This window comes from Culex pipiens, chromosome 1, assembly GCF_016801865.2.
Source record: "Culex pipiens pallens isolate TS chromosome 1, TS_CPP_V2, whole genome shotgun sequence".
Classification (NCBI taxonomy): Eukaryota; Metazoa; Arthropoda; class Insecta; order Diptera; family Culicidae; genus Culex; species Culex pipiens.
The window spans coordinates 11489683-11507331 of record NC_068937.1 but is presented as its reverse complement, the minus strand read 5'-3'; the positions used below and the strand labels follow the sequence as shown (position 1 = coordinate 11507331).

The following is a 17649-nucleotide window of genomic DNA, read 5'->3' as shown; positions in this document are numbered from 1 at the left end:
ACTTGAAAAGGCCTGTCAAAACAGTAAGCAAACTTATTGCTGAAATTCTCCGAAATTTCCTAAACCCACCGGCCAAATTAATTAACTCGCGGGGGCCAAAACTCACCCGTGACCCCATCAACCACGTGGGCGATTGTCGACACCACTTTGACCAGCGAAGGAGGGTTTAACGCCCACTAAATTAACAACTTCAACTAAAACGGCAAACAATAACAATCCCTTCCCTTAAACCCTCCACCTTTTCTGGTCCGGAACAAAGTTGGCGCAGCATCGGTAAACAAATCTAATAAACTAACAACCCCTCCTTGTGTTGCCTACCTTCAGGGGGTGTGAGAGGAGGAAAAGTAAATCAAGTTAGCGCTGATCGGATCAATTATTGAACGCTTTTCACACTTGCCTGCTTTGTTTTCGGTGCGGGGGTGTGTTGAGCTCTTGAGAGCCTCAACTTTCCGCGTCTTTTTACCTTTTTGACGGTGGTGCGTGGTCGAGGAGGAAGAGGAGAAGGTAGAAGAAAGGGGGTGGGATTGTGTAAACGGAAGAGACCGATTTCCTGCTCGTCCGGTACGGGCTAAGTTTATTAATGGGATCTTAGCCCCGGTGACGGTCGGGAAATTGGAAAATTTCGATGAAAGGAGCCGGGAAGGGAAGGGGGAAATTGGTTGCAATTAGTAAGGGTTAATGTGTCGTCATTTTAAGTGGTTTAAACGACTAGCTTCACAAATAATAACATATAGAAACCCAAAAAAAAATAAATTATAAAAATAACTAAGGAAAAACAGACATAAATCGTAAAACAATTCTATCAAAAATTCATCAAAAACTTCTTAAGGAGGTATTAGACTATGGCACACAAACAAAGCCAAATGTATGCAGGCTGACGGCTGACAAACAAAAATTGTGAATTTGAATTTTCCGTGGTGAGTTTCCAATCATTCAAATTGACTGTTAATTTGTGTATTAATGTGTTTATGAAGAAGTTCCATACCAACCTCACAGTTCAACAAACAAAGTTAAAATACCAAGCGTCTCCATGGAACTCTTAAAACCCACAATTCTTCGATGGAGACGCAAGATCCTTCAAAATCTCTCAACAATCGCTACTGTTACCAGCTTTTAACTACTTTTCCAATTATGTGCCCTTGATTGGCCGGGCCAGCCACACACTGGCCTCTCACCCGGTCTAAACTCAGGGTTCCGGAGCATGCACCTGATGGTGCCAATCAGTGACTACCGTTCCGTGAAACTGGCTAGAAAAAAAGCTGCAAAAAAAAACTTTAGTGCTGACAGGAAAATAAAGTTCCTCCTCCCCCTACCCGAAAAAGGGCCTCTGTAAACGACGAAAGGTGGTGGTGGTCAAAGCTGAATGTGGTGATGTCCAGGTGAGGTCCAGGTTCGAAAAACTAGCTCTGGTGGTTCCACTCTGGAAGGTCCTTTTTTGTGGGTTAGGAGGTAACTGGGGCGAGCTTATGGTTGGTACCAAGGTGCATTTAGGGTTTTGCTGTAGGGTAATTTTGCAATTCTCAGAAACTTTTTTTTTTTAACAATCGAGGTAGAAAAACAACTTCTGGATCACAAATATTCAAAAATTAAGAAAATAGCTCATTTGAGATTAGCACCAATTCTCTACGAGATGAACATTTCTTCATATTTGAATATTTATATTCGTCAATCTGACTGATTTTCGGTGCCTTTCGTTTGTCCAAATAAGTGATTTTGAATTATTTTCCATACAAATTTGGCAACAGTCCAATGTACATATAAAAATAGTTTGTAACATTCCTGAAATCTGTATTTTTTGAAGAAATTTTATACCAATCAATTTGATGCCTTCTCCACAGTTGTAGCCATGTAGGTATGGATAATGACTACACCGAATAAAAATGATTAACAGAAAAAATTACACAGGAAAAAATCGTGGATTTTTAATGATCACATTTTCCACCTGATTTAAAAAAAACTATTTCATGATAAATGGCCCCCAAAAAAACCATTTCAGAACATTCCAGAATGGGAAAAAAAACTTTGATCGTTTTAGGCTGTTGCTAATATTTCGAAAGTTTTTGTGTCATATCTCTTCAATAAAGAATCAAGAGATGAAAATATGTTTTTCAAAATTATGAGTGCAATCAAGAATATACGTTTCAAAATTTAATTTTACTTCTATTATAATCATTTTTAACAACGTTTAAAAATATTTTCAATTTCAGTTAAACAATTCTCAAAAACTACTTTTCTTGTCAAAACTTGGACTATTTGAAAGCTATTGACCCAACTGTACTACTTCATAATGCACACTTTTTGCACATCTTTTTCACTGAAATTTTTAAATTCTGGCTTGAAATTGCTCTCTTGCCTTGGCCAAAAACTCTGAAAAATATTTGCACCAACCTTATATGTTTTTGAAAAAAAGGTCTTAGAAATTTGTATCGTCTCAGTTTTTTTTAATTTTTCAAGAAAGTACCCATATTTGCTAATTTTTGAAAAAAAAATCCTCCTAAAACTGAGAAAAATCTTTACTTTCTACTTGGGTAATTCTCCGCCAACTCACACAGCAGTTGCCCCGACCCCTCTTCGATTTGCGTGAAACATTGTCCTAAGGGGTAACTTTTGTCCCTGATCACGAATCCAAGGTCCGTTTTTTGATATCTCGTGACGGAGGGGCGGTATGACCCCTTCCATTTTTGAGCATGCGAAAAAAGAGGTGTTTTCAATAATTTGCAGCCTAAAACGGTGCTGAGATAGAAATTTGGTGTCAAAGGGACTTTTATGTAAAATTAGACGCCCGATTTAATGGCGTACTCAGAATTCCGAAAAAACGTATTTTTCATCGAAAAAAACACTAAAAAAGTTTAAAAAATTCTCACATTTTCCGTTACTTGACTGTAAAAAATTTTGGAACATGTCATTTTATGGGAAATTTGATGTACTTTTCGAATCTACATTGACCCAGAAGGGTCATTTTTTCATTTAGAACAAAATTTTTCATTTTAAAATTTCGTGTTTTTTCTAACTTTGCAGGGTTATTTTTTAGAGTGTAACAATGTGCTACAAAGTTGTAGAACAGACAATTACAAAAATTTTGATATACAGACATAAGAAGTTTCCTTATAAACATCACGAGTTATCACGATTTTACGAAAAAAAAGTTTTGAAAAAGTTACTTTTTGCGTTTCTCTTTGTTTCGTCGTCCATGTCTGTTGCGGGTGACCATGAACGGCCATGATCGATGACAACCAACTTTTTCAAAACTTTTTTTTCGTAAAATCGCGATAACTCGTGATGTTTATAAGCAAACCCCTTATGTCTGTATATCAAAATTTTTGTAATTGTCTGTTCTACAACTTTGTTAGAAAAAACACGAAATTTTAAAATGAAAAATTTTGTTCTAAATGAAAACATGAACCTTCTGGGTCAATGTAGATTCGAAAAGTACATTAAATTTCCCATAAAATGACATGTTCCTAAAAATTTTACAGTCGAGTAACGGTAAATGGGAGAATTTTTTAAACTTTTTAGTGTTTTTTTCGATGAAAAATACGTTTTTTCGGAATTCTGAGTACGCCATTAAATCGGGCGTCTAATTTTACATAAAAGTCCCTTTGACACCAAATTTCTATCTCAGCACCGTTTCAGGCTGCAAATTATTGAAAAACACCTCTTTTTTCGCATGCTCAAAAATGGAAGGGGTCGTACCGCCCCTCCGTCACGAGATATCAAAAAACGGACCTCGGATTCGTGATCAGCGACAAAAGTTACTCCTAAGGACAAAGTTTCACGCAAATCGAAGAGGGGTCGGGGCAACTTTTCCCGATTTCGTGTGAGTTGGTAGAGAATTACCCACTTAGAAAAAAAAAAAAAAACAAGAAAAATAAATTTTCTCAGTCTTGACCACTAATTTTATTGACAACCAATATCTCGGGAACTCAATGTCGGATTTTCAATGTTGAAAAATTTTGTTTTTGGGATTTTTTTAAATTATATAATCAAGAATTAATTTTGAAAAGGGCTAGTAACACTTTTTCTGACGTTTTGAAATGATGGTCTAAGTTTTTTTTCTATTTATTTTTATTTTCGATGTGTAACGTTTAAAATCGGATCCCCCAGATTATTTTTTTCCATAAAAAAGTGAAATTCTTCAATTAACTTTTTTTTCTGATATTGTGAAAGGTTCCAAAATAGGCAATATTTCACTATTTTTTCACAAAGATACGATCTTCAAAAAAAAAACATTCATGATTTTCCATAAACATTTTAAATTTAATCTAATTGAAATTGCAAGATTTTTTTTATGAAATGCGGCTTTTCCAAATTGCAGCCAGTTTTTAGTTCAGATAAATATATTTGCTGATTGCTTATGAATATTGCATTGAAATGGATAAAAATGAAATTTTCTAAGTGCTTTTCTATTTGTCTTCATTTTATTCAACTTTATAATAGATTGGTTACTATTAGTCTAGTCTGATTTCAACAACATTTTTTTTTTCAATTTATCGAATGCAATTTTTACAAAAAAGCATAATATTAAAAGGGGTAAAAATGTATAGTTCAGGACCTTTTGAAAACATACAGTTTATTTTAAGATTGCGAAAAAAAATAAATTCCATAGATTGGACATCGATTCTTTGTGATACAACTGATTTTTTTCGAATTTCGATTGGAAATCATACAACATTATCTCAACTATTTTAAAAAATATTTTCAGAACAAGTATGTCCATGGATACTATTTTAAAAAATAAAATAAAAACTAAGTTTAACCTAAAATTAACATAAAAATTGCTTTAGCTAATAATATTTATTTAAAACATGTGGAGTTCTTTTTAAATACAAATTAAGTTTCAAAATTTGATGAAAATTCATTTTTTTTTTCAAAAAAAAATATGAAAAAAGCAAGTGTGGTCTCCTAAAACAAAGAAATGTAATAAATTGTAAAAAATGATCCGTGTTCTCGGTGTACGGCGTGGCTGGAACAAAATATTATAAACCGAGATACCCCATCGGAGAAAGTTGTGTTAACGCCTTGAATCAGAATCTATAAGTATGAAAATATTCTATCGGTGAAAACTAAATTTTTCATAATTTTAAGGTTTTGGATTTTTGGTACGAATTTTTAATTGATCTGGCCTTATAGGAGGATCGATCTTTACAAAATATTTTTTATAACAAATTTGTAGAGAAATCTCACACTTTTAAAACGCTTTTTGGGGTTTGTAAATCCGTTTTGATTGTCGAAATCCGTTTTGATTGTCGATAGATGTCAAAAAAAAAAATATTCAAAGGCTAAAAAATATCCCATTTCTTTGAAACAGAAAAAAAAAGATTTTTTTTTGCTGTATTCTTGAAAAAGTAAACCATGTCTTTTCAATGAAAATGGATGTCTCTGGTAATAATTAAGCAATCTCTTATCCAGATTCATCAAAAAAAAATAAGGGGAGGAGACAAAAACTTTAAATATAAAATTATATTTTCAAATTGGTGGAACCTGAACTATGGAAAACACAACATAAACAATTAGTGAAATAAGTTAAACCTTTTAGGACCTTTTACACGCAACACTTTAAAAATGGATGCGACACTTTGAGAAAAATTATATTTTCATGATCTAATTGATATTTTGAAAATCCTGTAGCTAGACTGTAACAATGATTAAAGCATTATTTTTACTGACTTTATTCATATTTATAAAGTCAGTAAAAATATCCCATAATGCTTGAATCATTGTGACAGTCATGCACATATAATTTTTCTCAAAGTGTCGCATCCATTTTTAAAGTGTTTTGATCTCAAAGTTGATTTAAAAAAGGCCAAAAAATGCTGTTTGATTGAAAATATAAAAGAAAAGTTATTGACTTTTTCTGAATTGTTCAAAATTTATTTTACAGGCATTTTCTTGAAAATTTTATTTTTTTGTATTCGTATGTTTTCCATTGATTTTTCAGGAAAATTGGAAGAGGGAACAAAAAAATCAAATAAAATTTGAAATGGCCTATCAAGAAGAAAAAAAAACTTTGTAAAACTTTCAGCAAAAACAATTATATTTATTATTTTCAAACAAAAGGTAAAAAAATTAAACTAAAAGTTTGATAAATTAACTAGATTGCAAAATACGTTGTCTAAAATTACAAAATTGGAAAGAAAATTTAACAGTACAGGAATAGGCAGCTTTTTAGCTGCCAAATTTCACCTGAAGATTATTCAATGGAAAAATCATTCGAATAACTGTTGGAAATTATTTGTAATAAATCATAGGTTTCAGGCTGACACAAAAATATGTTCAGTTTTTTACATGAAAAATATTTGAAAAATAAAATGCAAAAAAAAACAGAGAAAATAATCGCAAAAATTATGACGAAAATTTTAACAGTATAGGGTAAGCCAACGACATTCAAAGTACTGAAATATATGTTCAAGCAACTTAATCTAATTTATTTAAGAAAAACGAATGAAACGATATCTCAATAGGCAGTACTCAACAAGCAAAAACTGACAAATTCCCCTCCCAAAGCAGCACTAAAATGCTACTGGTTGATGGAAGTGTGCAACAACTCCAAGCAGTGAAGAAAAATCACCCAACGTGATGGGCAGGTGCGAACCTCGTCGACATCGAAAAACACCGTCAACCGTCACCGGAGTTGGAGCAGAAGGGATTTTTACACCTGCCAGCAACAACAACTCAACAGAGGCAACAGTAGCTATTTGCTGCTGCCAAGAGAATGCAACAAGTTGCACCGAAGCTTTGAAATATGGTATTAAATTACAGGAACGGCTTTTGGCTCCAGCAGCAGCAGCAACGTGGTCGTTCACTCAAGAAGCAGGTCGTACAATGCAATTTTGCTGGTGGAAAGTGTAATTTGCCCTCCCTCGCGTGCCAGCAAGAAGATGAAGGTCTTGTTGCGTTGAAGACGATACTTCTTTTTTTTTTCGCTGGAACTTTGTTTGCTGGCAGTTTTGAGCTGCTGACGGGAGCTCTTTTCGTAAATTTGTGGAGATTGAAATTCTTTGAATAAAATTGTACTTTTTATTACAACATTAATTCATGACAGGGTTGCCAGATCTCCATTTTTTTTAGCTCATCAGCAAAGTTTTTGAAACACTGTCCAATGAAGTAGACTACGATGAATTAAATTTCCGCTTTAATTTGTTACAACAGATTAAAAAAAGTTTCATCACTAAAGACTAAAAATCTGATGAAAGGGTTGCCAGAATTTTTACATTTTTGACTTTTTCAAAAAGACATACTAATTTTCATAATACTACTTGTGGTGGTTTAGAATAACATTTTCATTAAAACTTACGACACTTTTTTTAAGTTGAATCAATTTGACTAAAGTATCGATATATTTTAACTGTGTTGCCAGATCTTCAACTTTTTGATTTCCCAAAAAAAAACTTATCAATACTTAATAATGGCATGGTTGGAAAACTTATAACACCCAATTCTTGACACGCTTCAACAATTTCACTTAGGTGCCCATCTCTGACGCCAGTGTTGCCAGATTACAACAAATCTCAATATGTGCTCTTCTTTCTATTTCACAGGAACCTATTTCAATTGCATCATGTTCATGGTGGCCTCCTCGGTAGTGTCCACCATCCTGATCCTGAACTACCACCACCGGAACGCGGACACGCACGAAATGTCGGATTGGGTAATTATTAAATCTAACTCTTCTTAAAAAAAATTAAAAAAAAAAACAAACTTTTCACCCTCAAGATTCGCGTGGTCTTCCTAACCTGGCTGCCGTTCCTGCTCCGGATGTCGCTGCCCGGGGACTCGCCCCCGCATCCGTGCCGCCAGAACGTGGACGAAAAGAACAAACAGCTGCAGGAGGTCGAAATGCGAGAACGGTAAGAGAATACTTCAATGATTTGATTTATTTTTTAACTAATTATTAAAAAAAATACTGCATTTTAAGAGTATTTGGGTCATTCCAGGTCAACTGAGTACACTTTTGGACTCGACCTTCACCGATTTGGACTAAACTTTGAGGGAACGTTTATCTATCAATAGTTAACAGAAATCCCAAGTTTGGTGCTGATTGGACCATCCTTCTATTTTTGGCACCGCCCTCTTTTTTGGCGATCTAAAAAAACTTTTTTTTTTTCTTTTAATCATAACTTTGCAACTATTTGAGCAAAAGACTTTCAACAGGTTGCATTTTATAGAAAATTGTCCAAGAAATTCGATAAAAATTCAAATTTCAACCCTTAAATGCCCACTAATATTATATTTTATCGTTTTAAGTATAAAAATTCAGTTTTGACCAATTGCTTGTATTTTTATTTGTTTTATTTTATCAACATCGTGTTCCCCGGACAATTTTACATAATAATCAATGTAGACTTCAAACTAAAATGAACTATTGACGAGATACAGCGATTTTACTGAAAAAAGTTTGATTTTGCGCAGCACTCGGAAGTTCATGGTGTACTTTTCAACAAAAAGGAATGAATCTCGCATAATTCGGTTTTTGTATGTGAGAAACTTATTTCGGATTTGAATTCATAGGACAGAGCGCAGTGCAAAATCAAACTTTTTCAGTAAAATCGCTGTATCTCGCCAATAGTTCATTTTAGTTTGAAGTATATATTGATTATTATGTAAAATTGTCCGGGGAACACGATGGCGATAAAATAAAAAAAAATATGATCAATTGGTCAAAACTAAATTTTTATTCTTAAAACGTTAAAATATAATATTAGTAGGAATTTAAGGATTAAAACTTTATTTTTATCGAATTCCTTGGACAATTTTCTATAAAATGCAACCTGTTGAAAGTCTTTTGCTCAAATAGTTGCAAAGTTATGATTAAAAGAAAAAAAAGTTTTTTAGAAAATCGCCAAAAAAGAGGGCGGTGCCAAAAATAGAGGGATGGTCCAATCAGCACCAAACTTGAGATTTCTGTTGACTATCGATAGATAAACGTTCCCTCCAAGTTTGGTCCACATCGGTGAAGGTCGAGTCCAAAAGTGTACCCAGTTGACCTGGAATGACCCATTTTTATTTTATTTAAATATATTTTCAGTTTAAAATGTAAATAATGAAATCTCCACATCTCACTTTATTTTCAAAATGGTAAATTTTTCTCACTCACTTTAAATGTAATAAAAGGGTAATTCTTAACATTTTTTTTGCAAATCGACTTCTATTTGTATTAGTTTATTTGAATTTAATTTGTTCATGCATTCCCTATGTAAAAACTACTATGCAGAATTATTTCTTTTAATATGATATGAAAATGTTCGAAAATCTGTATCTTCAGAAGAGATTTTTTGATCGATTTGGTGTCTTCGCCAAAGTTATCTTGAATGGTGAAAATGTAATACTGAAGAAAAGATGTTTTTAAATGATTTTTGTGAAAAATCGAAAACAAAAAAAGGCATTTTAAATATTTTTTCGAAAAAAAAACAGTTTTTTATATAAAAAAATTAAGAAAAAGAACGTAGAGAAAACTTACTGCAATTTTCCTTTGTTGGTCAGCTGAAGGAGGTTTTAGACTATGACAAACAAACAAACTCGCACGTTTGCGTGTTTGACAATTTACCAAACTCGCAAATAAAACCAAAATGTATGCAGGCTGACGTTGCTGCTAACAAACGCACGCTGCCAAACTGTCAAAAAGCGCAAGTTTGTTAGTTTGGCCTTTAAAATTTTGTGAAAAATTAGTTTTTGTCAGTGTCATCTAGTAAGCCCTCATTTTTCAACTCGCAATATCTAAGCAACTATTCGATTTTCAATGATAAAAAATTAAACTTTTGTGAAATTAAAAAAAATAATTTCAGAACGAAAATAACTTTCAAAAAGGGATAAAAACACGACAGTTTCAAATGTTGGGATATTTTTTTTATTTAAATGGTAAAAGCAAGAAATTTCACAAATGTTGAGGGCTTATTAAAGGACACTGAGAAAAAACTAAATAAAAACAGAATGAACTTAAAAAGGCCCAATCTACAATGTCTAAAACGGAATTTTTCTCAACTTTTCGAAAATATATTTTAACTGGTAGCCTTCACAAAGTAGGGTAGAATAGTCATCAATGAGACACGGGGAACAATGATAAAATGGCTCTCACAAGTTGTAGTTCCAAGCAATCAGGCTCATATTTGGGAGAAAGGTGTGTCTACTGGATACACGTCTGCCATAATAGTGGCTTTGGTTATGGACGCTCCCTTGAAAAGTTATTCATAAATGTTTGATTCTGGGGTGTAAAAGTAAATTATGGTCAAAAAATACTTTTTCGCTCGTAGGCTGCCATTTACACCAAAACTAATATTACTTTAAATTTCTTTCGACGTTCCATAGTGATTGAGTTGGGCTACAATATCCTTTCATTAGGTTTGGCCAAAATTTTGAATATACCCAGAATCCAGGGCTGTCTCATTGTTCCCCATGGGTAACAATGAGACAAATTGAATTTTCTTCATTAAACTTTTCAAAATCTATGGAAATCTTTCGAAACATGAATTAAAAGTGATTTTTGGCATATTTATAGAGTTTTAACTTCATTTAACCAAAAATACAAAGTTATTTGGTATAAATATATGGATTTTACAAAAATTAAATACTTTTTAGTATAACTTTTGTTAATTAAAGGATCATGTTGGAAAAATTGCTCTAAAATGTTCAAGGCAAGTCACCTGCAATGGAACAATTCAAAAACATGATGTTTTACTTGGAAAATGTTGATTTTCGTATAGTGTCTCATTGTTCCCCAGCTGTCTCATTGTTCCTGCCAAGTGCGTCTACAATGAGACAGTTGAATAACTCTGACTGTAGATGTCGGATCGATCTCATATTTTGGTCAATGTTAGAACACATTAAAAGAAAAAAAATGCAACAAAAAGCTCATTCAAATATGCTGATGAAAAAAATAGAAAAATCGTTGAAAGTTGAAAACCAAAAGTGTCTCATTGATGACTACCCTACCCTATGTTAACATTACCAAAAATAATATATTTTTTTAAGCAAAATTCTTTAAAATGCCTACAATTTTAAAACCGTCCACTTTACCAAAAAAATGTGTAAAGTTATTTTCGATTGAAAATTTGATCGAAACATTATTTCAAAATTTGTTTAGCAATAAATTGTTTTTTTTTTTTTCAAAAAACCCAATTTACAAAAATCATATCTTCATTCCATCCTTAAATCTTGCTTTTAAGTTTCCTAAATTTAAATGAAAAAATACGTTTTTTTTGGGATTTCACATTCTTGTGATAAAAACTCAAAATAAAAAATCCGGATTTTTTCAGTTTCCCTATAATTTTCTGATGCAAAATAGCTTCTTTTGGCATAGGGAATGCCAAACAAAGTTTTACAAAAAAAAAACTAAATTGAAAATCTGAAAAATTCGAATTTCAATAGAACTAGGTACTAAATACACTAATTTTCAAAAAAAATCTGCACTTGATTTTTTTTTTAATTTTACAACATGGATAAAGAACGGGTTTGAAGAGATGTTTGAAAGGAATTTCACAATATACCACAATTTTGAAAAATGCTCAAGTGTTAAAATGTTTTAAACTTATCACAAAATATTTTTTGTAATAAAAAATGATAAAATATTATCAATTTTTTGTTACAAATGTGATGAAAAGTGTTTTCATAGTTTGCAATTAGAGTGTAAAATAACAAGGAAAATTTTGTGTGTTTTCACAACAATTAAGGTTTTTAGCAATAACTTAAAAAAACTTAAATTCTCACAAAATATCGTGTTTTTGTAACTGCATTACTTCATTTTTCATAACTAAAATATTTTATATTATTTTATTAATTTATTTAAAAAACTAATATCGTGGAAAAGACTTCCAGCTGTGGTATTGAAAATAAAAAATTGATTCCCAATTGGATTATGAATTAAAATTAACGTTGAACAATGTTTCACCCCTAAATTTTTGGGGAAATTTATAAGAGGGAGAAGAAAACTATATTTTCAAACAACATTAAATTGCCTAATTCAAACAGTTTTTTTATCACAAAATAACTTTTTTTTTTGATTTTATTTTTTTCATAATTATCAATTTGAACTGCATGTTAAAATTTCTCAAGAATTATCCAATTTTTTAAAACATCCAAATATTTTTTTATTTGTAATCTTCGTACCTATGTCTGAAATTTAGCGCAAATTTATAAATCATTGGAGTTTTTGTAAATATTGTTTATTTACTAAATACTCTAACAGAGCTGATTCTGTCAGAATTTCTGCTAGAATGCTGTAAGAATATCCAGCTCTGTAAGAACTCTGCTAGAATCCTGCTAGAACGTCGTGACTGAGAAAACTTTCAAGTCAAAAATCTACTACAACTCTCAAGGCAGAGTGATGGATTTGTTGTCAACCCACAAAAAAATACACAGTGTCAAATTTGATACCAGACATTAGAATGTCTTTTAACGGAATTTGGTACGACATTGAGTCAACAAAAGATTGACAAATAAACAATTTGAGTGTTAAACATATCAACATATTTTTGTAGAGAGTCACAACTGGGACTCCTTGAGAAACGACGTTCCGAACGCAGCACCATTGCTGCCAATCATCCGCTTCCACCGTGTCCTGTTCCAGATTCCGCCAACCGGTTCCAGCACAATTCAATCACACTCACACTTCCACGCCCAAACGTTCACTCTCAACTGTCCACAACGTAAACATAAACACGCGTCTCTTTTCATTCGCTGTCAAAACCAAGTACACGCTTCAGTAAGGAACAGTCTGTTTCGGGTTATTCTTTACATTATTTTGAAAGACGAAGACCCTACAGATTTATTTAATTTCGTGTTCGGCTAGCTATTGCATTTTCTTATATTTGCAAAAATATTATTGAAATTAATGTCAACGCTAACCAGTTTTGACGGATTGGATAATTTGCTCAAAACTTATTTCTGAGAAAATTAAGTTTTATCAAAATCTTAGTGATTTTGGAACAATCTAATCAAAATCAAACTAAAAACGTTTTTCCCCCTCCCCAACAGGTCCTCCAAGTCCCTGCTCGCGAACGTGCTGGACATCGACGACGACTTCCGGTGCAACCACCGGTGCAGCACGCTGCCGCACAATCCGACCTACTACCGGACAATGTACCGTGGGGACGATGGTCCGATGGGCCCGGGCGGCCCTGGCGGTGGCGGTGGAACCGATACCATCGGACGCAGTGGTGGCGGCGGCGGTGGCGTCGGCCTGGGAACGATCAGTGCTGCCAGCGGGGTCGTCGGGGGACGACTGCACGAGACGGTTTCCTCGCACACCTGCCTGAGCTCGTCCGCCGAGTACGAACTGGCGCTGATCCTGAAGGAGCTGCGGTACATCACGGACTCGGTAGGTTTTCGGTCTACCTTTGCTGTCAAAGTGACAGTTCTTACCTTATTCTCTACCTTTGACAGCTCCGCAAGGAGGACGAGTCCGGCGAGGTGACCCGGGAGTGGAAGTTTGCCGCGATGGTGGTCGACCGGCTGTGCCTTATCATCTTCACCCTGTTCACGCTGATCGCGACGCTGGCTGTATTATTCTCGGCGCCCAATTTTATATTCTCATAACAACCATCGGCATCAGCAGCATCGTCCTCCTCGTCCTCCACTTCCGCCGCAACAACACCGACAACAACAACCCTCCTTTCCGCAACTACTGCTCCGACAACAACAACAACAACAACTGCGACTGCAACACAGGGTGACGTCGGCGTCGTCTCGTGGATCCTGCTCGGCGGAACGCTCGCCACCGTTACGGTCGTGCTGGTTGCGGCCCTGGCCACCCTCGCCCTTCTCCTAGCACTGGCCCTGGTCCTGCTCGGCAACGGGACGCTCACGCAACTACTCGCGGTGACTGATTACAAGTTAAGAAAATATGTTCACATTTTCGTAAAGAATTTTAAATTGATTAACGACGCGTAAGGACGGCGCCGCCATCTTGAAAACAAAGGAGGCGCGCGCGCGCGCAAAATGTAAACAAACACGCAGCAATGGAGGGCTAACTAGAGTGACAGCTAAAGATACAAAAGACAGACGGTTTTAACACACAGTTACACGTTACACTCGACGACATCGGAAGAAATACAAAAAAAAAAACATTTTCTCGTCTACTTTTTTAGACTTTTCCTTTTTATATAAGTAAGGGAAGCGTGAAAGTAAACAAAAAAAAACTAGCGGCGAACGGCGACCGAAACGTAGTGAAAACAGTTGAATTTTTACCTTTTTAGATGAGTTGACTCACGAGACAGTGTATACTATAAACAAAAGTCGTAGCAAATTACTGAATTCAATCCGGTTTCTATTTACAGTGAAACGAACAGAAAATCAAACAAAAACTAAACACACGCTCACTCGCGTGATTGATTGATTGTACATAACTGATAGATTTTATTAGACAAATTAAACACCACTCACTCACATTTAACAATCGTCTAATCCCCACTTCTAGCAAAAAAAAAAAACAAAAACAAACCATGTTCTGTAAATAATTTTAAACTCACTACTAATCCCCACAAAATAATCCCGTTTCACCTTAAACTTTTCGGTTGGCAACACTGACCCACAAGCGTTCGCCACTTTTATTTTGATTTCGATCGTACACGAAGCTTCAAAATCGCTCAGATTTCGTCGAGATCGAACTCGCTCGAAAAATAAGTTTTGAAGCAACTGTCAAATTTTGGGTACATTTTACTCAAAATCCTATAAAAATTGAGTAAAAATCAAAATGTTTCAAGACAAAGTAAGCTATTTTTGTTTTGCAAACATAAACAAAGCAGCATCCATTGGCGTACGCAAGCAATGACATAACCTCACCTTTCGGCTTCCTCAGCAAACGTCAAAACAGTGCGAAAGTTCTGCAGGATCTGCGAACACGGAACCGGTTGTTGCGTTTGAAACGGAATTTGTATACGATTCTAATTAGATTCCGTTTCAGAATTCGGATTGAGTTAACTGGGTGTGAGCTGTCAAGATAGCACGACCGCGACGAAATGTCAGAGCTAAAATTTGCGCAAATTTTAGTGAAATGACAGTTGCCACCCTTACTCATTTCTGGGTAGGTTCGATCTTGAGGAAATCGAGGAAATCTGAGTCATTTTGGGTGTGCGTTAAGCGAAATTAACCAAATTATGACAGTTGCTTCAAACCCCAGTTTTGAGTAATTTTGAGCTCGACCTAATTTTGAGTGATTTTGGAGGCGAGTAAAATGTTACTTAATTTAGCGTAAAACTTACGCTATCCTAACCAAAATTAACAAAAAGAAGAAAAAGTCGCATCAAACTTATTGAAAACAAACAAAAACAAAACACACACATTAGTTAATCAAACGTATTACAGTTTTATACCTTAGCAACTTTTTATACTCTAAAACTATAGAAAAACAAATCAAAGCTAGAAAAAAAAAAATAGTTCAGTGAAAAGCAAAACTATACCCAAAAAATGGACAAAATAACGAAATCGGAGGACGCCACAGAAAACCCTCTACCGGCTGGCGCAATTAACGCGTCACGTCAGCGCCTGACAGCTGTCATATATGGTAGCGAGTAGTGACAGCAGCGCGGCGTGTCGTGAAACATTTGTACGTAACGCAACCACATGTTGACATTGTTTACTAACAAAACGAAACTAATAGGGCAGAGAAAAATTAAACACATTTTTTTTCATTGAATTAATTAATAAATTATTAGATAAAACTTAAAATCAAATTTTCAAACTTGATTTACAATATTTGACATTATTTTTCTGTAGATAGTTTACGGCACTGTTTTGGGTAACGCCCCTTGAAAAAACGTATAGAAAAGAAAAGCTATCCACTTTAACGACCCCCGGGTCTTTTGTGGAAACTTGGTTTCTGCTCATAAAAAATATATTTTGGACGAAAAATGCTCAAATTTAGTAAATTACTAAAATTTTCAGAAAAAAAATCTATTTGAAAAATTTATAAAATTTCAATGTCCATAATTAATTTTAAAAAAATATTTACGTTTCAATTATTTTTAAAATAATATATTTTTAAGCTGTTTCTTGAATAATAAAAAAAAGGAAAAATTAAATGAATCCATTAATGATTTTAAATTTGGCTTCATTTGGTATCCATAAAATATTTTTTCATTGTTTTATTATTTTCGTTGTAATTTTGTTATTGAAAATCAAAATTTTTAAGCAATTTTTTATTTATAAACATTCTTGAAATTTTGAAAAAAATAGATTTTCTGCTTTTCTTTTTTCTGTCATTTATTTTATTCTTAAATTTTTACTTAAAATCAAAATTTTGAAGCTTTTTTTTAATTTAGTTAAAAGAAAAAAGAGGGATTTTGTTCTCTGCGTTCATTTGATTTTTATTCAATCAATTTTGTGTTATTAAGAATTAATTCAAGATTTAAAATTTTGCATCATTTAACATGCAAAAAATATTTTTAAAATATTAAAAATAAACTATTTATTTGTTATCTAAAATTTTTATTAAAAATCAAATTTTTAAGATATTTTTTTTATTTTGTATTTTTTTAAGAAAAATAAGGTTCTCTGCGTTCATTTGTTGAAAAAAAAACAAATATTTTTTAAATAAAAATTTAAGATTAGTTTTTTATTATTTCAAACATATTTTTTCATGTTAAATTCATTCATGATGCCAAATTTTAAATCTTGAATTAATTGTAAATAAAGCAAAATTTAACTGAATAAAAATCATTTTTGTTATACTTAGAATAAATTCAAAATTTAAAATTTGGCTTCATTTGGCATGCAAAAAACATGTTAAAAATGATATCAATTTTTTTTTATTTAATGAAAAAATCTAAATTTTAAGCGTTTTTTTTTATTTACTAAAACTTTTGAAGTTTAAAAAATAATTCTGTGCGTTTATTTGTTTTCAATTCATAATATGTTGTTTTACTTAAAATTCATTGAAATTTTGAAATTCGACTTCATTTGGAATCACAAAAATATTTTTAAAATAAAATATTTTTTTTAGCCATTTTTTTATACATTAGAAAGTTTATAAAAATGAGGTTCTCTTCTTTTATTTGTTTATTTTTTTTATTCAAATAATTTTGTTTTACTCAGAATTCATTCAAGATTTTAAAGTTGGCTTCATTTGGCATTCAACAAATATTTTTTAAATATTTTTTCTTCATTAATATTTTTTTATTAAAAACCCAGCCTCATAGCCTTCAAATCTCTGTTTTAATTATTGATTTTTGTTAGAAAAATCAGGTTTTCTGCGTTTATTTGTTTTTTTTTTTTCATTTAATTTAGTTTAACTTGAAGTTCATTCAAGATTTTTTATTTAGCTTCATGTGGCATCCAATGAATATGTTTGAATTTTTTTATGATTTTTTCTTATCTTTTTTATTTATTATTATTATTAAGTTTAGAAAAAATTAAGCTATTTTTTAATCCTCACCATTTTTGAAATTTGAAGAACATGTGGTTCTCTGCATTTATTTTATTTTATTCATTTTGTTTTGTTTTACTCAAAATTCATTAAAGATTAAAAATTTGGCTTCATAAGCATAAAAATAATAATTAAAACTGAAAAAAACAGTTTTTGAAAAATATGAGATTATATGAGCATTATATTAATAACTTTTTTACAGGATACTCCGCTAAAAAAATGACAAATGACAAGATTTTTTGAGTAATTTATATATTTTTTAAGTATTAGCTGAAATACACAGTGTAAAAAGGAAT

The 17649-nt window shown here is 32.7% G+C and overlaps 1 protein-coding gene across 2 annotated transcripts in view; it reads left to right on the top strand.

The window, feature by feature from the left end:
• The window catches only part of LOC120431005 (neuronal acetylcholine receptor subunit alpha-7-like), a 363511-nt gene extending 349056 nt beyond the window's left edge, over window positions 1–14455 (top strand). For both annotated transcript variants that reach the window (XM_039596164.2, XM_052708174.1), the window contains exons 9-12: window positions 7539–7648; window positions 7714–7847; window positions 12967–13309; window positions 13375–14455. In XM_039596164.2, the coding sequence (XP_039452098.2) occupies window positions 7539–7648; window positions 7714–7847; window positions 12967–13309; window positions 13375–13527 (740 nt within the window). In that variant the 3' untranslated portion in view covers window positions 13528–14455. The remainder of the gene's footprint in view (window positions 1–7538; window positions 7649–7713; window positions 7848–12966; window positions 13310–13374) is intronic.
• The last annotated feature ends 3194 nt before the right edge of the window (window positions 14456–17649 follow it).